Source organism: Chanodichthys erythropterus, chromosome 1 (assembly GCF_024489055.1).
Source record: "Chanodichthys erythropterus isolate Z2021 chromosome 1, ASM2448905v1, whole genome shotgun sequence".
In the NCBI taxonomy this organism is placed as follows: Eukaryota; Metazoa; Chordata; class Actinopteri; order Cypriniformes; family Xenocyprididae; genus Chanodichthys; species Chanodichthys erythropterus.
The window spans coordinates 17,664,701-17,690,364 of record NC_090221.1 but is presented as its reverse complement, the minus strand read 5'-3'; the positions used below and the strand labels follow the sequence as shown (position 1 = coordinate 17,690,364).

Below are 25,664 nucleotides of genomic sequence, written 5' to 3'. Positions count from 1 at the left end.
CTATTGTATAAAAAGGAGGATAGTGCATAGTACAACGCACTATTGTACAATGCACTATGCACTATCCCATGCTGCAAAAAACACCACAGCAATAAAACTGTTTGTAATTCTACACCCACTGTAAATGTTTCTCTTAAGTTTGTTAAGTTTGTTAAGTTTGGTTAGTGGTGTCTAAAATGCATCTTTACGCACAACTGCCAGCCTGCATGGTGAGGTTCTCAAGACTCCAGAGACACCAGGAGCTTCAAATACCCGTTTGCTGCTCAACACTGGCTTTTTTTATAGCTGCCCTTTTAATACAATACATTTTTTTGATAGGAACTTTTATTAATAAGCCTTTATCTGACCGAGTTCTGCTGTGCTCTAAATCACTCACAAATCTTATGATAATTCCATAATCTCCATTCAGTTTCACATAATATTAGTTGTTTTCATGCCTTTTGCACAACATTGCACCATTTCATGCTTTTCATCTTCAGAAAGATCTTTCTTCCTCCCCATATTGCATGAGAACTGTGACTTGCTTAATAATGTGCAACAACCTCTAAGTAGGGTTTCCATAGATCTGGGAAATTATTTTGTCTGAGATTGATACCAGTTGTCTAAAAAGACATGGATAAATAAACAAACATTTTCTTAGAAAAACTAAAATCTGAATGTTTATTGTACTGAAATCTTACTGATATGTCAATTGCATAATAATTTGGAACGCGGTGTATAGAATTTTACCCAACTATAACAACTTCCACTTCTGAGAAACCCGAAAATGTGAAAAGGGTCTATTGGATATATATTTTAAAATATATATTTTAAAAAGTACAATCAAATGGTCAGTTGAATAATTTTATAGAGTGTAATGAGTAGTGCCGACATACTCCGATGAAGGAAACCAAGCGACTGAAAATCTGGTGTATAATTTTCTCCTTTTAAAGCTTAGCTTTTAGTGACTCATTGCTTTTTTAAGCCCAATATATTGAGCTTCATATCACATATAATTTTAGACATATAGACATATAGTCATATCACAAGTTTTAACTTATCACTCCCCCTTGTAGATTCAGAAATAATGTAGTTTGAGAAAGTTTGTTCACAGCAACTTATGAAATTCACATGCTCTTAAATTGGGCCCTTTGGGGCCCTGTATTCTGGTGAAGAGGGAGAGCGAGTGAATGAGGGAGAAAGGGCTTTGAAAGATTTTTGACAGGGATAGTGCAAAAGTTTCTGCAGCATGTTTGATCGACTTATTCTTGTACACAAGGGTAAAGCTGCAAAGAAATTGAGTCAAAGTCATCTGATCAAGGCTAATGAGAATATGAGCAAATTGGAGGAATAGTGTTTCAGAAGCTCTATACCAGGGGTCCTTGAATAGAGGCCGCGGTCTGCTTCCTTGGTTTCAACTGGACCGCGAGACATTATGACAATGGTAGCATTTTACTTTTTCTGCTGTTAAAAGTGAGCAGCATGTCAAAACAACTGAGCAGTACACACCACAAACGCTCAGGGTCGTTTATGGCAAACGAGCTTTCATTCAAGGCCTTTCTGTTCTGTGAGCATTGCTTCTGTAACGAGGCAGACTCGGGAAGATCCATTTGCAGCTTTATTTTAATATCGTGGTCGTACAGGCAGGGGTCAGAAAACAGCAACAGCAATGTAGAAGGCAAGGCAGAGTCAGAATCAGTAACAGGCAACAGATCAGGGCGGGCGGCAGACAAGACAAGGGTAATCAAAGTCCAGGCAGAATAGTCACAAGGCAGGCGGCAGACAGAGAGCGGAGGTCCAGGGCAGTCCAAGGTCATACACGAGAGAATCAATACACAGGGGAAAATGCTCAGAAATGAATGCATAGCAAAACAAGACTTCGCGAACAATGAATAGTGCTGAGAGTCATTTATAGAGTGGGCGTGGCTAATCAGCCCAGGTACGGGGTGTGGGGAAATGTAGTCCAAGAGATGGCTAATACTCCGGAGATGGTGCCCTCAGGTGGTGATCGGAGGGAGCCACAGAGACCGTCTCTGTGACAGAGCCCCCTCCCTGCGAGCGGCTCCTGAAGCGAGGAGGTGGTCGACGCCGGGGTCTACCTCGAGGACGAGGGGCCGGACGCTCCGGGTGAGTCCTGTGGAACTCAGCAATGAGATTGGGGTCCAGTATGTCGTCGGAATTGACCCATGATCGTTCCTCCGGGCCGAACCCCTCCCAGTCCACTAGGTACTGCAGCATTCTGCCCCGGCGTCTGGAGTCCAAGAGCTCCTGGACCTGGTAAACCTCCTCGCCCTCGATGATGACTGGAGGGGGCCTCTGATCACGGGTCTCCTCTAGGACCTCCTCTCCTCTCGGACCACCTGCGGGCTTGAGCAAAGACACATGGAAAGTGTGTGAGATACGGTATTCTGGTGGAAGTGCTAAACGGTACGATACTGGAGTGATCTGTCGTGTTATTCTGAATGGACCCACGTACCTGGGACTTAATTTCTTGCAGGGTAGATGCAAACGGAGATCCCTTGTGGAAAGCCATACCCATTGGCCGGGTTCGTAGTGTGGTTGTTGACGACGGTTGCGATCCGCCTGTTCCTTGGATCGTCTTATAGCCCGCTGCAGATGTACGTGTGCCTCGTTCCATACCTCCTCACTCCGTTGCAGCCAGTGGTTGACTGCGGGTAGATCGGTGGGCTCTCCAGACCAAGGGAAGAGAGGTGGATGGAATCCCAGGACACATTTGAAAGGGGAGATGCCGGTGGCAGGTTTGTGTAGAGAATTTTGTGCGTACTCAGCCCAGAAAAGGTAGCGACTCCAGTCCGCCTGGTTCTGATGGCAGTATGACCGTAGATAGCGTATAAGTTCCTGGTTGAGTCTCTCCGCTTGCCCATTGGCCTCTGGATGGTAACCGGATGTCAAACTGATATTTACGTTGAGTCTTTGGAAGAAGGCTGCCCATAGACGTGATGTGAACTGAGGTCCCCGGTCCGACACAATGTCCACTGGTAGGCCATAGAAGCGGAATACGAAATTGCAAAGGTGTTTAGCAGTCTCCAAAGCCGTGGGGAGTTTTGGTAATGGGATGAACCGGCAGGACTTGGAGAAGCGGTCAACAACAGTGAGTATAGTAGTATGTCCTTGTGACTTGGGCAGGTCCGTAATGAAATCGACGGCGATGTGGGACCAGGGACGCTGGGGAATGGGGAATGGGGAGTTGTTGTAATAGGCCAGCAGGTGATTGACGGGATGACTTGGTTGTTTGACAGATGACGCAGTTATGGATATAGGTGGTGATATCCGAGGCGAGAGATGGCCACCAAAACCGGTTGGACACAAGATGGATGGTCGCGGCGATGCCTGGATGCCCGGCGCTGGGTGCGGTATGCACCTCCTGGATTACCCGTTGACGGAGAGGGGCTGGTACGTATGTATGTGTAGCTGGACAGTCATTAGGTGGAGGTTCAGCCCGCTGGGCTTCGGTGATCTCGGACATGATGTCCCACTGGATGGGTGCCACAATGATCGAGGTTGGTATAATTGGTTCGTTGGGTAATGGGTCAGCACAGGATTCAAACTGTCATGATAGGGCGTCGGCCTTAGTGTTCTTGGACCCGGGTCGGTATGTGACTGTGAACCGGAATCGAGTGAAGAATAATGCCCACCTAGCCTGGCGATGGTTGAGACGTTTGGCGGTTTTCAGGTATTCAAGATTGCGGTGATCAGTGAGCACTGTGAATGGATATTTACTCCCCTCCAACCAATGCCGCCACTGCTCCATAGCGGCCTTCATGGCCAGTAGTTCGCGATCTCCGACGTCATAGTTCTGTTCAGGCGGAGTGAGTTTGTGAGAGTAATAGGCGCACGGAAATAACTTGAGAGGGTTGCCTTGTCTCTGGGAGAGGATTGCCCCTATGCCTGTACTAGAGGCGTCCACCTCAACAATGAACTCTCGCTCTGGGTCTGGGTGATGCAGAATGGGTGCAGTGGTAAATAGATCCTTTAGTTTCTGGAATGCAGCGACAGATACAGGTGACCAGACCAGTTGTGTGCTTGCCCGCTTTAGCATGGAGGTGAGTGGAGCTGCCGTCAGACTGAAGTTACGTATGAATCTGCGGTAGAAATTAGCGAACCCCAGGAAGCGTTGTAGTTCCTTTACTGATGATGGACGAGGCCATTTCAATACTGCCTGAACCTTGCTGTCGTCCATGGCAACGCCCTCTGCGCTGATAACATAACCCAGGAATGATGTAGCAGTTTGATGAAATTCACATTTCTCCAGTTTGGCATACAGCTGGTGATCTATGAGCCTTTGAAGCACAGAGCGCACGTGACGAACATGGTCGGGATAATTCTCAGAGAAGATCAGAATATCGTCGATATAGACAATCACCCACCTATTGAGCATGTCCCGGAAGACGTCGTTGATAAATACTTGGAAGACTGAAGGACTATTGACAAGCCCGAAAGGCATAACCCGGTACTCGTAGTGTCCGGATGTTGTGGAGAAAGCCGTCTTCCACTCGTCCCCCTCCCGGATGCGAATGAGATTATAGGCGCTGCGGAGATCGAGCTTGGTGAAGAGCCGAGCCGTGCGTAATTGTTCCAGAGCGGAGGGGACCAACGGCAAAGGATACCGGAACTTTACTGTGATGTCGTTCAACCCACGATAATCTATGCAGGGTCTCAGACCTCCATCCTTTTTCTTTACAAAGAAGAAACCGGCAGACGCCGGCGAAGTGGAGGGTTGAATGAAACCTTTAGCCAGTTCCTCCTCTATATACTTCTTCATAGCCTCCGACTCAGGTTGGGATAGTGGAAATATACGCCCCCTGGGGGGCGTAGAGCCGGGGATTAGTTCTATGGCACAGTCACTGGTGCGATGCGGTGGAAGTTGTGAAGCTTTGACCTGACTGAAGGCCTCGACCAGATCCTGATATTCGTCAGGCAGTCTATTGTGAGGTGAACAGGTGGCAGGAGCTTTCATGAGGGACTCGGGGCGTGTGGGAGCCAGGATACAGGTTTGTTGACAATGTTTGGACCAGTGGGTAATCTGGTTGTCCGACCAGGAAATGTGTGGGTTATGTTGTTTAAGCCATGGAGAGCCGAGAATTAGAGTGTGTTGAGGGGATTTAATGAGGTAAAAACGTAGTGTCTCCTTGTGCAGCGATCCAATCTGTAAGGTGATGTCATCACTAGTGTAGCGAACTCGTCCAGTCCCTAGAGGGCGTCCGTCTAGCGCCGCCACTGACAACACAGAATTGCAGGGTATTAGTGGAAAGCCGTGAAGGCGAGCAAAATCCAGGTCCATGAAATTGCCTGCGGCACCAGAATCGATCATAGCCTCTGTCTGAATTACTTTCTCTTGATATGATAGCATTGCAGTTATTGTGATGTTAGAGGAATTAAGGGTTGAACTCACCGCAGTAGAGCCGCGACTAGTGGGTCTCGTGGGACAAGAGGCTCGCATGTGACCCGATTGCCCGCAGTACAAACAGAGGCGCAGTTGCATGCGTCTATCTCTCTCCTCCGAAGTCAGGTGAGTTGTGCCGATTTGCATGGGTTCAGGTTCAGTGGGTGAGACTGTGGTGGTATGAGTAGGCTGAGACCCTCTGCTCGGACGTCTTGATCTGATTAAATTGTCTATGCGAATGGCGAGATCGATAAATCCGTTCAAACTTCTCCCCTCGTCGCGACAAGCCAGTTCAGATTGTAATTCCATATTTAACCCCTTGCGAAACAGCAGCTTGAGCGTGTCCTCGACCCATGTAGTTTGTGCTGCTAGAGTACGGAAAGTGAGTGCGTACTCCGCAGCTGTCTGTTTATCTTGACAGAGAGATAGAAGGAGCTCACCCGCTTCCTTGCCCCCCTCGGCGTGCTCGAAAACCTCGCGGAAGCACTGAAGAAAGGATTCGAGCGTGGCGTGCGAGGTCCTCCCGCCGACCCATACTGTTGTAGCCCACTCCAGCGCCTTTCTAGTTAGCAGTGAGCAAATGAAAGCGATACGACACTCCTCAGTGGGATAAAGCGCGGGCTGTTGCGATATAAACAGGGAGCATTGAAGTAAGAAGCCCTTACATTTCGCTGGGGAGCCGTCGTATTTCTCCGGGAAGGCGAGACGAGGGCTGCTGGTGGTGTTCTGGATCGGAGCGGCAGCTGAAGGAGGCGTGGGTAATGGCGGACTCATCTCTGCGGGCGTGACGCGCATTGTTTGGAGCGTCTTTACGAGTTCCTCGGTGATGGAGGTAAGACGTGTAAGCTGTTGTTGATGAGCGGCCAATACACTGGCCTGAGTGGAGAGCTCAGTGGTCAGACGGTGTAAAGCTGCTGGATCGGAGTCCGGCGAAGTCTTCTGTAACGAGGCAGACTCGGGAAGATCCATTTGCAGCTTTATTTTAATATCGTGGTCGTACAGGCAGGGGTCAGAAAACAGCAACAGCAATGTAGAAGGCAAGGCAGAGTCAGAATCAGTAACAGGCAACAGATCAGGGCGGGCGGCAGACAAGACAAGGGTAATCAAAGTCCAGGCAGAATAGTCACAAGGCAGGCGGCAGACAGAGAGCGGAGGTCCAGGGCAGTCCAAGGTCATACACGAGAGAATCAATACACAGGGGAAAACGCTCAGAAATGAATGCATAGCAAAACAAGACTTCGCGAACAATGAATGGTGCTGAGAGTCATTTATAGTCCAGGAAATGAGCAGCAGGTGGAAGAGTGGGCGTGGCTAATCAGCCCAGGTACGGGGTGTGGGGAAATGTAGTCCAAGAGATGGCTAGTACTCCGGAGATGGTGCCCTCAGGTGGTGATCGGAGGGAGCCACAGAGACCGTCTCTGTGACAGCTTCTCTCTCCTGCTAAAGCGGCACATTAAGACATTATGCCTTTATTTTAACATCAGTAGCAGAAACACAGTGAGCAGCAAAATACAGTAGATTGATACTTTCTCTAAAACACTGCAGAAAACAAGAATGCAGCAATTTTATTTTTATCTGTGCATACATATATGACTCAGACCGTTCAAGAAGTTTTTTAATAAGACATTTTTTCATTTACTTTTAGCAATATTAATCAGCAAGTTAAGAGCATTTCGTGTTAAGCAGTGCTGTAATTGGGAAAATTATATTTGAATATGGCAAGGAAAGACAACTAAAACTTTGAATTTACTAGTTAACTTTGTTTTCTGCTTATGATGAGAGCATTTTGGATTTTTTTTAGATACTTATTTTAAGTGAAATAAAAAAATTGTCCATAATAATTTAAGAGGAAAACCCTGAACCTATAAAGTATCTTTTCTGTCACATGGCCTTCTGCCATACATACTGTATTAAACATAATAATAGCCTGATAAAACATTTGTTCTTACCTTCTAATATTCATATCCAATTGAATGTTCAACTGGTCAACTGATGAAATGTATTTATTTATTATTTTTTTTATAACTCTCAGACACAGCTTTGGCTCTAAGGGCCCAATATACTCATCTTTGATGACTATTTTGGCTCTTTAGGATTTTTCTTTCTCCTTTTACAAAGTACTACTGCTGCCCAGATGGAAATGTAGAACTATTCCACAAAAGTGTTGTCCGAACCTCTGCTAGGAAGGAAATATAGAGACCAGACCTCTTAGAACTTTAATTTAATACACCTGCTCTATACTTTGCTAGTTTACACTGCCCCGACCAATCAAGTGAAAGGAGCTCAATGATTGGCTGATGTCATTACTATGTCATTAAACTCATGCTGCTTAACACAATTTACCTTGATGAATCTGGTCAATAATTTACCAGTAATTACAAAAACAGCATTTAGTTTGTAATTCATAGTGAAATGCACTATAACATTTAATTTTAATTTTAGTCAATCAATATTATTTAGCAGCTGCAGCATACTCCTGATTCAATGCCCCAAATCTGAATCAGAAATGTATTCAGTGTAATCACAGTGATTCAGATAAATTGCATCACTAGAAACTCTCCAGCACAAAGAAATAACAGCTCATCCAGTGTTACAACTACCATGGACACAGAGAGAGACATAAAATCTGAATATAACCATCACATCCAGGGTCTCATAAATGAAGCATGAAAAAAGCCATATGTGTTGCTTTTGGTCAATAACATACTGTGGGTTTTGGGGGTGGGTTCTATAAAGTGATAAGGTTCCTTTTGTTTACCTGCAGGCACAAGACCCTCAAGTCCTGGAGCAGCTCTCGAAAAACATCACCCGCATGGGATTGACCAACTTCACCCTCAACTACCTCAGGGTAAGCAGAACAAAAATTCTTTTGTTCAGTTTCCCTTACAAAAAAAAATAAATAAATATTGTGGAGATACCATGGTCCATTGATGGTATCAAATGATAATACCATGGTATTTTGGTATCTTGTATATGGCCAGGGACAACGCATCCATCCGTCCATAAACAAGCAGATTTGTCATAATTACAGCAGAAATACTGAAAATATCTTTTATATATATATATATATATATATATATATATATATATATATATATATGGGTGGCTTTGAATATTGTGTTGGACAATAGTATGCCATTAAGTCAAACAGGTTGAGAACTACTGCTGCATACCATGGTATGTGTCCAAAAACTCACAATATTACCCTGGTAATAAAACATGGTAATTCCTTTTCATTTTTTTATTTTACTGTTATTATTTGATTGTGCATACTGCATTGATATTGAAAAATGTAATGTAAAATATGTATGTAAATTTGTACATTTATATGTGACTAAATGTGTCTGTGTGTGTTACCACTGCTCAGAATTTATTAGCCTGCTTCGTGGCTGCTTTGTTTATTCTCGTCATTTCAGTGTGAGTGACAGCTCCGTTTTGCAAATGGGAGAACAAGAGAGGGAGAGAAAATGAATTGGATAGAGAGAATTAGCATAACATTAATGAGCGTTCCCGTTTGAGGTGCGGCACTGTGGGTTCTCTCTCTGCGCTGAGCTCGAGCACAGCAAAAAAACTTGTTTATCGCGAGCTGCTTGGAGAAGCAAGGAAAAAAGGCCCTTTCAAGGTTTTCGGAACAGCCGTTTTTCTCCCACTGAGTCTGTCTTTCTCAGTTGTTGTTGGTCATATTAAACGCACAGCCTCACTTATTAATGCAGAGTTAAAATGCAGTGGTGCAGCCTAAGCCGAATTGTGAATTAAATTTGGATTTTACGCAGCTCTTGTAACAGCAAGTGTGTGTGCCCTCAGCCATATCTTCACCTTTTGGACAAGACAGGAGTGTTTTTGTACACTGTATTCTTCACTGCATATAATCGGCCATAATATGTGACCCTGGACCACAAAACCAGTCATAAGGGTCAATTTTTTTTTAATTGAGATTTATACGTCATCTGGAAGCTGAATAAATAAGCTTTCCATTGATGGATGATTTGTTAGGATAGTAGAATATTTGGCAGAGACAACTATTTCAAAATATTGAGAAAATCGCCTTTAAAGTTTTCCAAACGAAGTCCTTAGCAATGCATATCTTTTTTTTATTTATTTATTTATGGTAGGAATTTTATAAAATATCTTCACGGAACATGATCTTTACTTAATATCCTGATGATTTTTGGCATAAAAGAAAAATCGATCATTTTGACCAATACACTGTATTGTTGGCTATTGCTACAAATATGCCCATGTGACTTATGACTGGTTTTGCGGTCCAGGGTCACATATAATATGGTATAAAATATATACCATGATCTAATGTATATATACCATACATATAGTATATACTGTGAAATGTTTGCATTTTAAAAAGGAAACATATACTGAATGATAAAATCATTCAAAAAATTTTTTTTAACTGACTTAATTTAGGGGTCAAACTCAGGGCTTTTAGTAATGCACTGTAATTCCCGTAAACAAGATAATTTTTCCTCTCGCCGGGGTAATTTCTCACGGTCCTTGCATTGGCTTGCTGTAAAAATACCTCGTAAAAGTGACTCATTAGCGTCGCTTGAAAAACCTCCATTTGTTTCAGCACGTTTATCAGTAGATCCACACCGAGGATGTTTCCTGTGCTCGGACGCAATAAGACCACTGTCCGGCGAGATGGACAAGGAAGCTTGTAGGTTTCCTTGCATTCAGACTAGAAATAGCCCTGCTCTGTGGGCCCAGATCCAGAGATTGTTTCACTGGACCTGTGGAAGTGAGAGGATGCAGCAGCGTTGGGATACAGTCCTGTCAGAGGGAAATGATTTGTGTGTGTGCTTATCCGTGTGAATTTCAGGCCACCCGCTGTGTGATTTTAATGATAATATTGTTAAATCTTTAAATTGGGTAAACTGACAGTAACTGATGATGTTTCATTTTGTATGTTTGTGTGTCTTTCTTCCAGTTGTGTGTCATTCTGGAGCCAATGCAAGAGCTAATGTCTCGACACAAGACTTACAACCTCAGCCCAAGAGACTGTCTAAAGACCTGTCTGTTCCAGAAGTGGCAAAGAATGGTGGCTCCTCCAGGTAACAGCAAATCACTGTCCACTGTTTTACAGGACTCTCCTAACAGCAGTAATTTGTGCTCTGATCTGATCTTTACGGATGTGTTTGTTTAAAGTCATGGTCTTTGGGGAAATAAGCTGTAATTCAGCTCTTCAATGGGCCCTATCAGGGAAAACGAGTGGGAATTATGTGGTTTTACACTCTTTGGTGTATGTTATACTAGAACATAAATCCTGCTAGTTTTGAAGTGACCCCAAAATGTATTTGGACACTTAAAGGGATCTTAAAGGCAAATCTCGCCCCACATTGACTACCATATTAGGAAAAAAAATACTATGGCAGTCAGTTGGGGGCAAGATCTGCTTGGTTACAAACATTTTTCCAAATATCTTACTTTGTGTACAGCACAATAAAGAAATTTATACAGGTTTGGATCTACTTGAGAGTGAGTAAATGATGACAGACTTTTCATTTTTGGAAGAACTATCCCTTTAAGCTAAACATTAAAAAGTATGATTGTCATAGCAAAAAAAAAAAAAAAAGAAACCAAGTGTTTGTTTTAGTGTGTTTAAAGTGCAATTCATTTATTAATCAGATAAATTAACTAATTAAAATTAATTAATTAATTATTCATTTTTGTTACTTATATTTATTTTTTGAATTTATTATAAATTCATAAAATTTTATTTTTCATATTTCAGTATAAATGGGTCTTTATACATAATATAAAGGATTATACATAATATAAGTATAATATAGGGTATGCCAAAAATATGTATCAATGCAACTTTCATGAAGTAAACTTTAACTAAAAGTCTTCCTTCCGCCGGAAAAAATAGTCCCTGATTGTCTTTATGAGTGTGTCAGTCAGTAGCGAAGACTTTTACATTGAAAAGGCTGAATTGTTGTGAACACGGAACAAGACACAACTGACAAATGCTTTAACTAGCGCTGTCAGTCACGGGAAAACCCTTTAACTGTTAAAAGGACAAGATAATACATTGGACATTTAGACAGATTTTTTTATTATGAACATATGACTGACCTGAAGGAATATGCTAAATCTGAATGCAGGTAATAAATTCGCTCACTCAATCTTTTTCTCACAACACTCTTCTCCATAATACAGTAAGCTTCAATGAACAACATCAATTGAGAACATACAGTTTACATTGCTAAGAGTTGTGTAGCGATACACAGAACCGTTGGGTGAAGCGATCATAGCCGTGTTTTATCGTGAATAAAACACAGCTATTGACCAATCAGAATCAAGGACAGGAACTAACCATTTTATAAATGTAATTATGTAGTTGCCTTTTATATTTTAGGTAATGTGTCCCTCGCAAGGGCATCATCATATGTAGGGGTCCTTGGCATCAAATAAACATTTAAATATATTTATGTGTGGCAAATAATCCCTGTAGTTATATTGTCCCTAAGTTTTTGGGGCTACTATGTCTAATGGAAACATAATGTTGACTAGTCTGTGAGATTTTATAATAGGCATTCTCTTTTTCCACATATCCTTTCTAAATACTCTTAAATAGACCACATTTGGCAGATGAAATCAATAGGGATTAGACATCAGTAGATATCTCTTGTATTTGATGCCCTTGTATGTCACTTGCATGTTCCTCAAGGGGTCAAATCAATCAATAACAATGATTTAAACTTGTTTTTAGAACACACAAAGGGTTTACATATACATTATGATTTACACAGTTACAACATGACATGTATGAGACTGAAAACACATCCTCCATCCGCTCCCTGTGGATGAAACCCTTTACGACCCCCATCCACTCGTTAGTCTTCAGCACTGGCCTTCTCACAATCCATATCGAAGTGGATCTTCTGTAATTGTCGTTTCCTTATTAGCTTCGCTTCCCTCTTTCCTCCCATTCTTTTAAAATCTGAAGAGCATTTGTGTTTAGGAACAGGAAGGAAAGAAGGTTGCCTTTATACACTGATAAGTTTTTTTGGCCCTTTTTTTCACATGTTTATGTGTATGTGTGGAAATGAGTGCGTTTTAGTACGTCATTCACACACTTGCACTGATAAACAAAAAAATCAAAAGAGATGTCTTTGTACAGTATGATTTTATGTGAAATCTGTCATACACAAACAATGTGGAAACATCTCCCTGGGCGTGGTTAGAAAGAACCTCTAAAAGGTATTTCATTTTCAGGCATATATTGCATTCAAATTTACATTAATGGCTAGGAATGTGCCAAATATTTTGATTGTTATACTGACATTAAATTAATAAAATAACAATACATGGCTGTACAAAACATTCTTTACAACATTAGCTAACTTTAATTTTTATGTATTCTGTATATAGTTTGGGGATTGGAAAGATTTTTTAATGTTTTTAAAAGAAGTCTCTTACGCTTACCAAGGTTGCATTTATTTGATGAAATATAGTAAAAACAGTAATATTGTGAAATAGTGTGATAAAATAAATGAATAAATGTGATTTATTTCTGTTCAAATGTATTTTAAATATTTATTCCTGTAAAGCTGAATTTCCAGCATCATTACTCATGATCCTTCATAAATCATTCTACTAATGCTGATTTGCTGCTCAAGAAACATTTATTAGTATTTTATTAGTCATAAATTTACAAAAATGTGTGTGATTTATGTTAAGGATTTCTGCATGGGCGAATGAGACCCACTGATTTTGCAATGAAATTTATATATGTATTGAAAAAAAAATAATTTCTGCTGTTATCAGCAGTCTTGCCATTTACATTTTCTATGTCTTCTGGTCTTGGATATGTATAACTACTTAATTTATTATAAGTTTTATTTGGGAAATAAATCTTGCTTTGGGTATGATTTCAGCTGGACATCCACAGAACTTCAAAACGGAAATTTTCCCCTCAAATCACAAAAAAGGTACTCGTCTCGTCTTCTGAATCATCTTCTAATAGGGAAACCTGTCTAAATGGAAACCCATGAAATACATTTTCTCTGTTTGAATCATGAATGCTCAGCATAAAAGAGAGATATTACTGTTGGATATTTCAACAGTTAGTTTGACAGAAAATGCTAAAACTTAATCAGAATTGTTTGTTTTCTCCATTAAATTGTATTTTAAAAAAGGTTACATAAATTTGTTACATAAAACACAAGTTATCCAGGACTTATAAATCTCATTTTAAAGACAGTGTTATTTAAGTAAACAGCATTTAGACATTAATGATATAAGCATGCATGCATGGCTAAAGAGACTGCAGTGTGCACTGTTGAGCATTTATGCAAATGAAAGCAGAGGTTCTTTCTTACTAGTGCATGTCTTGGGAGATGTTTGAATGCTCTTTAATTCTCTCTCTCTCTCTTTCTCTCTCTCTCTCTCTCTCAAAAAAAAAAAATAGAAAAAAGCATGATGCATTTTGTTATCTTTCCCTGTGTAATATGTGTTCGCTTATATGTTGGAAAAGTCTTTTTTCTTCATCCATGTGCATGCACTCGCATTGTGGCATGTTTGTGAGTGTGGATGTGTGCATTTGTGTTTTATTAATACTTCTTTTCTGTGTGTGCATCTGTCTTCCTGCTTCTGTGTTTGGTGGAGAGCAGAGCCCACTCGACAGACCACGACCAAGAGAAGAAAGAGGAAGAACTCTGCCAGCAGTGCGTCTAACAGTAGCCTAGGCAACAGCGCTGGCGGCAAGAAACGCAGCCCTGCCAACAACTTCAATCTGACCAGCCAGGTACCTGTAAGCATCAAATCTTCTTCTTTACCCACACACACATTGTAACAATCTAAAACGTTAATGCAATTTTGCTCAGATTGCTTTCCTAAGGATATGATTATGATTATGCTGTCAAAACACATATTAAGTGCCGCTTGTAGTTTTGATTCACAGCGATAGTTGTTTGACAAGAGCTTATTCCTTCGTATCCCTGTGACCTGTGCTTAAAGGGATAGTTCACTCAGTGATGAAAAGCTCTGTCATTTTTACTCACCCAAGTTATTCAAAACCCATATGACTTTGTTTCTACTGTACAACACAAAGGTGAATTTTTGAAGAAAATGTATTATTTGCATCTTCTTTATTTATTTGTTTTTCTTTTGGCTCGGCTTTTTAGTAGTATTTTTTTTTTATTATATTTTATATATATATATATATATATAATATACAAACCCGATTCCAAAAAAGTTGGGACACTGTACAAATTGTGAATAAAAAAGGGATGCAATAATTTACAAATCTCAAAAATTTATATTTTATTCACAATAGAACACAGATAACATATCAAATGTTGAAAGTGAGACATTTTGAAATGTCATGCCAAATATTGGCTCATTTTGGATTTCATGAGAGCTACACATTCCAAAAAAGTTGGGACAGGTAGCAATAAGAAGCCGGAAAAGTTAAATGTACATATAAGGAACAGCTGGAGGACCAATTTGCAACTTATTAGGTCAATTGGCAACATGATTGGGTATAAAAAGATCCTCTCAGAGTGGCAGTGTCTCTCAGAAGTCAAGATGGGCAAAGGATCACCAATTCCCCCAATGCTGTGGCGAAAAATAGTGGAGCAATATCAGAAAGGAGTTTCTCAGAGAAAAATTGCAAAGAGTTTTAAGTTATCATCATCTACAGTGCATAATATCATCCAAAGATTCAGAGAATCTGGAACAATCTCTGTGCGTCAAGGGTCAAGGCCGGAAAACCATACTGGATGCCCGTGATCTTCGGGCCCTTAGACGGCACTGCATCACATACAGGAATGCTACTGTAATGGAAATCACAACATGAGCTCAGGAATACTTCCAGAAAACATTGTCAGTGAACACAATCCACCGTGCCATTCGCCGTTGCCGGCTAAAACTCTATAGGTCAAAAAAGAAGCCATATATAAACATGATCCAGAAGCGCAGGCATTTTCTCTGGGCCAAGGCTCATTTAAAATGGACTGTGGCAAAGTGGAAAACTGTTCTGTGGTCAGACGAATCAAAATTTGAAGTTCTTTTTGGAAAACTGGGACGCCGTGTCATCCGGACTAAAGAGGACAAAGACAACCCAAGTTGTAATCAGCGCTCAGTTCAGAAGCCTGCATCTCTGATGGTATGGGGTTGCATGAGTGCATGTGGCATGGGCAGCTTACACATCTGGAAAGGCACCATCAATGCTGAAAGGTATATCCAAGTTCTAGAACAAAATATGCTCCCATCCAGACGTCGTCTCTTTCAGGGAAGACCTTGCATTTTCTAACATGACAATGCCAGACCACATACTGCATCAATTAAAACATCATGGCTGCATAGAAGAAGGATCTGGGTACTGAAATGGCCAGCCTGCAGTCCAGATCTTTTTACCCATAGAAAACATTTGGTGCATCATAAAGAGGAAGATGCGACAAAGAAGACCTGAGACAGTTGAGCAACTGGAAGCCTGTATTAGACAAGAAAGTTCCACATCATTGCATTGTGCTTTTATTCACAATTTGTACAGTGTCCCTTTTTTGGAATTGGGTTTGTATATATATATATATATATATATATATATATATATATATATATATATATATATATACATTCTTATACACACACACACATATATATATATATATATATATATATATATATATATATATATATATATATATATATATATATATATATATAGTGACTTTTAAGATTTTGTCAAATATTCTTATATATGACTTTTAAGGAGTTTGTATTTGTGGCGTCTGACTAAATGTCGTTAATCCCTCATCTTACTTTCTTAGTGGGGTCATTTGGACCCCACAAAGAAGTATAAACAAGGATGTGTGTGTGTGTGTGTGTGTGTGTGTGTGCGTGCGTGCGTGCGTGTGTGTGTAGATATACAATGAAGTCAAGTTCCAAAATGACATAAAAAGCACAAAAAAAATATCATACAAGTAGTCCATATGACTTCTATACTGTATAAACATTCTTGGCATTCGCCAGCTCTCCTTGGCACATTCATGAGAAAGGTAGAAACGATATGATTCATAAATGAGTCATTCTTTTGAGTCTAATCTTTTCAGTGAATCAGCTGATTCATTTTACGAAAAATTATTTGTTATAAATTTGACTCAATCAGCCGGTTCTCAAACTAAAAAACTCACTGATTCAGTGATCCTTTTGCAATGGTCAATGGCCCACTGAATGGAATCATCAGTGAATAATGACTTAAATTTCAGTCTATTCCTTATGCCCAGTTCAGACTAAATGGATTTTTGCTCAATTTTGCCACGATCTGCTAGTGTGTCGTGGGGATTTGTAAATGACATGTGGGGGTCGGGACGCAATATTCGATCATTTCAGTTCATGTAGTGTGTCATAGTGGACGACAACCGATGGCGCGTCTGCGATGCTTCACGACGTCACGACAGAAAAGCTAGCATGTTTCATTTTTTTTCGGTTGTCCACGACAAGTTCCGTCACATGAGTGACACTGGCCAATAGGAACATAGAAGGGCCTCCTACATGCTTTCGAAACGAAAGAGAGACAGTGGTATTGTTCCTGCTATGGAATTTTACAATGGAGGAAATGTTTGTGGAGCTATGAAGACAATACTCTTGATTTTATGATGTTTCCTCTAGGGACTACCCCACTGCGACAGAGTAAAAAAGGTAAATAAAACATATGTTACCTCAGTTTTCATTGGAGGAAATCCAAATATCCATGTAATCCAGATATGTATCCACATTTGGGCTTTTCTGATGACAAGACAGAGCAAAACAGGCTGCTAGCCATTGTTTGTTTACGCTCACGGCACCTTCTAGTCGATAGTCCCGCCTTCTAATGACAGAATGCACGTGGTTAAAGGCAGCAAGCGATAAATGGTCGGGTAGCAACGTGTAGTCTCACATGTTTCTTGTCCACAACATGACAAGATTTTAGGAGTCAGAATCATATAATCCGACACAGTTACTATCGTAACAAACAAAACATTGTGTAGTCTGAACCCGGCACACACAAAACTACTGTATGGCTTCAGAAGACTTATATTATTGTGCATGGGTTGTATGGACAACTTTTATGATTTATTATTTTAATTGCACTGAATAGTGTAATTACAAGTGACAAGCACCATCAAAATTTCTTTTTGTGTTCCACTGAAGAAAGTAAGTTTTAGAACACCATCATTGGTGTTCAAAAACTTGGACACATTTTTCTGGCTGAACATTAAAGTGTATCTTGTCTGTATTGATTTTGCACCTTTCACAACTAATGACACATTACAGTACTGTTATGACATGATATAGTAATGTGATATTAGTTTCGAGTTTTGGGCCGTGACACAAATGTAAAGCCTATTCAATTCCAATGCCAAAGTAAATACACTCTCAGCACCTTCACAGAGAGAGACTCCTTAGCCCTCATTTTCATTTCCTATATTACCCACTTACAGTGTTTAACCCCGATTCAGAGGCATTTATCCCAGAGTGCCTCTTTATCCCCCAAGCTTCCTCTTCAGGCATTACTCTGGCGGTTGATGTGTTCTCCCAGTTTGCTCACTGCAGGGTCAAACACAAAACGCACGAGTGCTAAAGCTGTTTTTGGGGAGTGGTATTGTGAGACGCTAAATTTGTTTGCAGATGGATGATGGGATTTGTAGTGCGTGGCTTTTCCCCTGGAGTTCAGGGACAATTGGATACATGAATGCCATAGAGGAGATTAGAGAGAAGAGACACTCGCGTGTTCCAGCTCAGTCTGTCAGACCTAGAGCTGTTTGTTTACATGCTCTGATGGCACAAGAACTGTATGTATGTTTGTGTGTATATATATATATATATATATATATATATATATATATATATATATATATATATATATATATATATATATATATATATATATATGTATATATATTATATATATATTATATATATATATATATATATATGTATATATATATATATATATATATATATATATATATATATATATATATATATATATATATATATATATATATATATATATATATATATATATATATATATATATACAGCTATGGAAAAAATTAAGAGACCAATTAACATTGATTTCTGAACTTGGAGTGGTCTCTTAATTTTTTCCATAGCTGTATATATATATATATATATATATATATAAAATATGCCTATTATATATTAAATTACATACATATTTGTATTATATTATACACATTTAAAAAAATAAATGAAAAGTTATGAAAAAATAATTAAATTGTATAATAAAATATATCTCTATATTATTTATTTTAGTATTTCATACAAACTATTATAGCATTCATTTATATAAAATAATTAATTTGCTTATTTTTCTATTTTCAGTTTTCTTTTTTAGTTTAAGTTTTATAAGTTTTAACTTTTGTGATTTTTATTATGTTTTTTATAAGATTTATATTTATTTTCTAATATTCATTTTATTTTTTTAAGTATAGGCTTTTCATATAATATTTATATTTTTTTCCAGCGTTTTAGATTTAGTAACAAAAACATCCCTGATCTGTATTATATAATTGAATAATAAAAAATAAAAAAAATCTCTCTTTGTAGGTAACTCTAATTGCATATATTTTGTCCTGCTTGTATCTAGCCAATGTCCACCACTTTGAGGGCACCAGACACATTCACACAAGCAGCGAGAAAATTGTTGGTGTGAGCAATTGGCTCTGTGCCAGCGCTCATTATCATATAGATCCAACACTCTTCATTTTACTCCCCATTCGAAGCGGCGAGCCTCATTGTAAGCAGTGTCGCCATGCGTCGTGGAGAGGAACACGCTGGTTACATATGTAGCGTGGCCACTTGGCTTTGTCTGTGCAGTCATCGCATGCTGCCTGATCGGCCTCCTACGTGAGCCCAATCACAATGAGCTGATCATGTGATCACTGGATTGGAGGGGGGTTGTATTGAACAGTACTACAACACTGCCCCCTTGTGGTCATCTTTTTGGCCTGAAATTATGATTTCAATGGTATATGACAAGTTGGACAGTCATGCGAGTGTAACATGCCTGGATATGTGAATGGGTTGAAATTTTCTCCAGTCTTAAAAAATGGTCAGCCTCAACCAAGGGCTTTCTGTGCACCTCAAGCTCAGATCCAGGGAATGCGGAGCCAGTTTGGGATCAGTCATTTAGGCTAGGCAGGTAGTCTGTTTGTTTAGCTGTGGGCGACTTTAGAGTGGGTTTAGCCACAGGCTACATCTAATTAGACAAGAGCACTGGACAGCCTTTCCATTTGATAGCAATTAGAGCTCTTCGTCAAACTACCAGCTGGAAACCTGTAGGTTGCGTGCGCACGTCTGTATGAGTGTGTGTGTGTTAACGTTTGTGATCCTGGCCCCTGGTTTAAAACCCAGACTGCAGGGCGACAGTTGCCGTTCAAAAACAGATGGCAAATTCAAGGCTCGTTGGCAAGCGCCATTCAGTTTTTTTCTAATCTGTAACATTTCAGCTAATGACTTAATTAGCTATGCAAATTGACAAATCAGTGTGTGGATATTGTTATTTAGTCAAAAAGCCCACCTTAATGAATGAGCGTAATTAAGAAGCAGAGGGGTGGGAAGTACTGAGAGTGACTCTGGGGTCTCTGCCAAACCCCTCACGAGATGACACGAGAGTCATCGCTCAAATAAACTCAGATGCAACAGTAAAAGAGCTGAATCAAGAGACAGGAAATGCAAAGTGTTCAGCTCCAGGAGTGTGAAGGGTACGAGGACACTCTGACAGCTGGAAACCGGAAATTAACAGGAAAACAAGGTGCACTTTAAGGTTCATAAATCAAAAATGTATCATGGTTTCCACAGCAGTACAACTGTTTTCAACATTGATAATAAAAAATAATAGGAATAAATTACATTTTAAAATATATTCAAATAAATAAAAACGTTTTAAATTGTAATACGTTTTGTATTTTTGATCAGATGAATGCAGCATTAGTTTTATCATAAGAGACTTCTTTCCAAAGCATTAAAAAAAAAATCTTACCAGCCTCCAAACTTTTGAACAGTATTGTATGCAGAAACCAGTCATCAACCATCAACCAACATAATAAATTTCATTGTTAGTTTATTGTTACATTAACTAATGTTACAAATTGACCTTATTTTAAAGTGTTACTGGGCTACTCTAAGTTTCTTGATGTACATTTGCAATTTAATTTAAGCAAAAATTTAAATTAAATTTGAAATGCAATCACATTGATTAATAGACTCACTGACATTCAATTTCATTGCGCTGGTTGTAAAAAAAAAATAAAAAAAATAATAATTTTAATGTCACACGGAAGTGCCACACACTACTACACACATTTCACTTTAGCTTCACCCAGAGAATTTGACTCTGCATAAATATTTCATTTGGAACTTTATTTTTTGTATTTTAGATATTAGATATATTTTATATTTTTAGATATTGTAGATTTATTTATTTTTAATAAAAGCAACAAATTTGGAAAAAAATGAGAAACATCATTTAGAAATTTTAATTAAAAACAATACATGCAGTGGGAAAAAAAAAAAAAATACATATCCAGTTTCTCTGCATTTCACCAAAACATTCTGATGAACAGTACAAAAAGATAACAACTAAAAGTGTTAAAAATAACATTAGTACTCCTCATTTTTTCCATGTGCACTCTTTCTTCTTGCAGCAGTAATTTTGTCAGCCTATTTACAGTTAGTCACTTGGCGTTTTGATCGATTGGATTGCTGTCTGATTAGAAATGCACATTTCATTTACACGGCCACATTAAGGTGTCCCAGCAAAACGGATATGAATGCAGTCTACTATAACCATGTTAAATGCAAATTCACTTCCCCAATACTAATGCTGGGCAGCAAAATTATCTGATGAACTCTCTCTTGTCACCTGTAAAGCAAATATTGTTTGAGTTTCTATCCATGTGTCTCATCTGTGTTTGCTCATTCATGTGGATTGTGGGGCTCCCAAACTTCTGTATGCTGATGTACTTCTGTCCCTTATGGATTTAATACTCTGTTCCCTTAAATATGGGACAATTTTGCTTTATTATTATATGGAATGGTTGGAAATCGTATAGACTGAGAATAGGAGCTAGAAGAGTAAAAAAGAGAGGCAGACAGATAAACATAAAGAGCTCCCATGCTGCAGTGTGTCGACACACATGATCAACGAAGCGTGTGCTCCAGTTAACTGATCAGTTGAGCCTGAGAATTCAACTAGAGAGAGAGAATGTAAAGAACAGATGACTTTTGCTGCACTGAAACAAAGGTCCGAATATGATATTGTCAAGCTGAGTGGATTAAAAAAGTGCAAATTTAATCACTCAATTAATTGCAATTAATCGTGTCTGTTTATTTAATATATTTTAATGTTTTTGTTTTATACATTTTTTTTATAAATATATATTTACATTTTACATTAACACATTAAAATACAGCTTAAAAAAGTTGTAACTAATACAATTTAATCACAATTAATCATCTAATTTTTTAATGTTATATTTTAATTTAATATATTTTGAATACATTATAACATTTTATAAATAAATCTATTTTTTAACACATTAAAATAAAATTTTAAAATGTAACTAATTACACAATTTAATTAATTGCATCTAATCTTTTATATATTATATTTTATTTAATACATTTTTAATATACTATATTTAGTACATTATTTTTTAAATAGTGTTACTAATAATGTAAACTCTAAAAACGTTTACTGTGATTTACTCATTACATTTTTACACTTAAAGGTGCTAAAGAGGATGTTTTGTTTTATAAATTTTTGCAATATTACTTGAAACTGTCTTTACTAACTGATAAAAGACTATTTATTAGGTGCACTGAAAGGAATAATATTAATATACATCATCTGTGCACGAGGTAGGGCCTTAAAAACAAGTAAAAAAAAATAATTTAATTTGGTACATTAATAAATAAAATTGAGCAGAAGTAATTGGGGGAAAACATTTTAAAAAACATATCAATATTTACGAGTAATATTAACTTTTATAGTATGAGTAATACTAATTTTTAATTTCCTCTAAAACTTTGTAAAATACTCCACACAAATATAAATATATTTATGATTACAAATTTCTTAATATAAATACAAATTACTCCCCGTTTACACTAGTGCATTTTCGTTTTAAAACACATAAGTTTTGATATGGTTACGCCTGTCGTTTACACTACGCCAGCATTTTCGAACCTTGAAAACAGAGACTTTTGAAAACGCTGCAGACCCCGTTTTAGTTTGAAAACGATGGCGTGGCTGCCCGAGTTTGCTCTGCGTATCCTTGACGACCGGGTAAACAATGATCTTTGCTGGCTTTGTTGTAATTTTTAGCAGCCATTGTGCAGTTAAACTGCATTTTTTTTTAATACTGCAGCTGCCTACATGCGCAAGAGGCAACTGTTTACACTAGTGCTAGTGTAAATGGCTCTTTAGGTTAAAAAAAAATATTTATGGTGCTTGCTAAGGTCACGATTTAGGATTTCTAACAAAAAACTGGTCCTTTACCATCCAACATTGGTAGTGTTGATTAATGTATGCCAGGCTGGGGTCTGTTTGGTCCACAATTATTCCTTTATCTAGTTTCTGCTACAAACTGGTTTCTCTTCATCTGTACCCAAAGTTTCTTCACAAGTATGAAACTTTAATATTGTTGTTCTTTTAGTAGTTTTTGACCGTATAACTGTATTTATTGCAGGATGTGATGGTGGTAGGTGAGCCCACTCTGATGGGCGGGGAGTTTGGCGATGAGGATGAGCGTCTGATCACGCGGCTAGAAAACACACAGTACGACGCCACCAACGGTCTGGATGATGACGACGACTTCACAAGCTCGCCGGCGCTCGGCAACAACAGTCCCTGGAACAGCAAGCCGCCCACGGGGCAGGACAGCAAGCCAGAGAGTACGGCCTCACAACCCTCCCAGTAGGAGACAACATGCGCAATACCCCGTTAAACCACCAGGGCGGCGTACTCTCTTGCTCTTTCTCTCTCTTTCTGACCTCACTTTTTACCCTCGATGATGTAAATCCCATGTCATGGTGTTAATGATGTCATCCGTTTTCACCAGAAACTGATGGTTCCACTCCATGTTTTGGGTAACATTAAAGAACTTCACTGACCAAACTTTGGCAGCAATATTTGCTCACTGGATTTTTCTGAAAGCTAGGCTACAAAGCAGCGCAAGAATTGTGACTCTTGGAGGAACTTGACTTTATCAAGGCTGAATGAGTGATCTGAATTAAAAGAGACCTGAATTTGGGACAACTTTAGCCCAATAATCAATGTAAAAAAAACTACCATCTGTCTCACAGTTCATCACACTTCTGCATAGTGACTCCAGTTGGCAAACATACTCGACGTCAACCAATTGCTGAAGAGATGGTCATGTTGGCTGTCTTCTAACTGGAGACTGGAACTGCAGAGTCATCCACCGAGACCAATCCCTGAACATTTGCATTTTTATTGGAAATTCATTTGGCTATTGTCTTTTTCCGTCTGCTTTCAATTATAAGTGAACCGCCTTGCGTTTCTTCAGCACAACAGACTGTATTAACTAAAAACAGCTTGTATAGAAGAAAAAACATTGTCAGTTACCATTTAAAGATTGTACTTTATTTCAAATATTCCTATTTGATTTCAGAGTCAATGTGTTATTTTATTAATTTGTGATTATTATGTGTTCTCCTCGTACTGTAAGATTAGGAGTTACTTTTTTTACAGGCAGACACATATGAAAAGCATATTTGTGCATCTTTCGTCTCTCCCCCTGCATTGACTTATTTTCAAAATGCAATATGCTATGTTTATGCATGACATTTTGAAATCGGTAACATGTTTATTCCCAGACTTTTGAGGTCATGCTGGACTTTGGTTATCAATTTGAAAGCACAGTAACCAGGGTTTTGACTTTGACAATAAAAATGCATTCTGCTTCATCAGATGTTATTGAAGTTGTCAAACCTTGATGTAAACAACAGCTATTTTGACATTTACGACTTGTTTGACTTTCTGATTATAATGGATTTCATACTCAGGAATGAACACCATACTGAGAAATGAGAATGTTAAATACATATTACTGTAAATCCAGCCACAAATATTCTGTTCATTAGATTTGTATGGGTTGAAATAACATTCATTATGTCAAGCTTCACACTGCTTTTATTATATATGAAAGCAGGCTTTTTATCTAAAAAATCATCATTCTAAAAAATGCAGTGCCCTTTTAGCAAGTTATGTGATCACTTTCATACAGCGTTATGTAATTTATGTAGTTAGATACATGCTTCTTTTTCACAAAAAGCCATCTTTTTCCATATACTGTACAATGGGTTTGTACATTTCTTAAAGTCCCTTTAAAAGTTACAGACAGTGTGCTTCAATGATTGAAAGGAAGATTGTGATAATGATGATGATCAGAGCCAAATATTTCTTTTTTAATTCGTTTCTCTGTTTCTGTACTTTATTACTAATCATATTTCCTGAATATTATCTCAGAGCCTGAGATATTTCCAAAGCCAACAAAATGACAAGACACAATATCAGCCACCCACCGTTTAAACCTTGTATTATTGAAACTCTGCACAGTTTGTAAAATATTTAGCAGAGGTGGGGTTTTTTTGTGTGTGTGTGTGTCATATCCAAAGTCTTGTATGTATGCTTTGCCATTTTGTGTGCCAATAAATTGTGCTTACAAAACTGTTTGCATCAATATTTCTGCCCCCTCTTACTCAAGTTTTAGGTTACTTTGTCCAAGACTTTCAAGCCATTTTTTTATTGCTCTGACCTGACTTGTGGATACCGCTGCAGATCTCTCGTCGAAGTACCAACGTTTGTGTGACTATAATCCTGAGTTTAGGTAAAATAAATCGACCGCACTTTTCATTCTGTCCCTCTTGTAACAAAAAAAGTCTCAATAGCGCCACCCTGTGTGATATTATCACAAAAAGCACACAGTGATAATATTTTACTTAAAAAAATGTCCCTGCTGGTATTGTTTTGTATATGTATACTTTTTTTTTTTTTTTAATATATATATATATTTCTTTATACATTTAAATGTATACATTTATAAATACATGTATCCATTTTCAGTTAATGAATATTTCAGTTATATTTATTTTGGGGGAAAAAACTACTTAAGAGTTAAATATTTATAAATTATTTATGTACTATAATTTCTATTATAAACCCAATGATATCTATAACGTGCTTATTCTGCATACTTTTATCACAACAGTACTCTGTTTATCAATG

The 25,664-nt window shown here is 38.4% G+C and overlaps 1 protein-coding gene across 3 annotated transcripts in view; it reads left to right on the top strand.

Moving 5' to 3' along the window:
• ldb2a (LIM domain binding 2a) overlaps positions 1-25,089 on the top strand; it is a 70,490-nt gene extending 45,401 nt beyond the window's left edge. The window contains exons 5-9 of one of the 3 annotated variants that reach the window (XM_067381612.1): positions 8,148-8,231; positions 10,326-10,449; positions 13,279-13,332; positions 14,014-14,147; positions 23,104-25,089. In XM_067381612.1, coding sequence (XP_067237713.1) covers positions 8,148-8,231; positions 10,326-10,449; positions 13,279-13,332; positions 14,014-14,147; positions 23,104-23,334 — 627 coding nt within the window. In that variant the 3' untranslated portion in view covers positions 23,335-25,089. Of the gene's footprint in view, positions 1-8,147; positions 8,232-10,325; positions 10,450-13,278; positions 13,333-14,013; positions 14,154-17,014; positions 17,185-23,103 lie in introns of those variants that run through there. The other 2 variants (XM_067381604.1, XM_067381620.1) reach the window with 2 other exon arrangements.
• Positions 25,090-25,664: the final 575 nt, after the last annotated feature.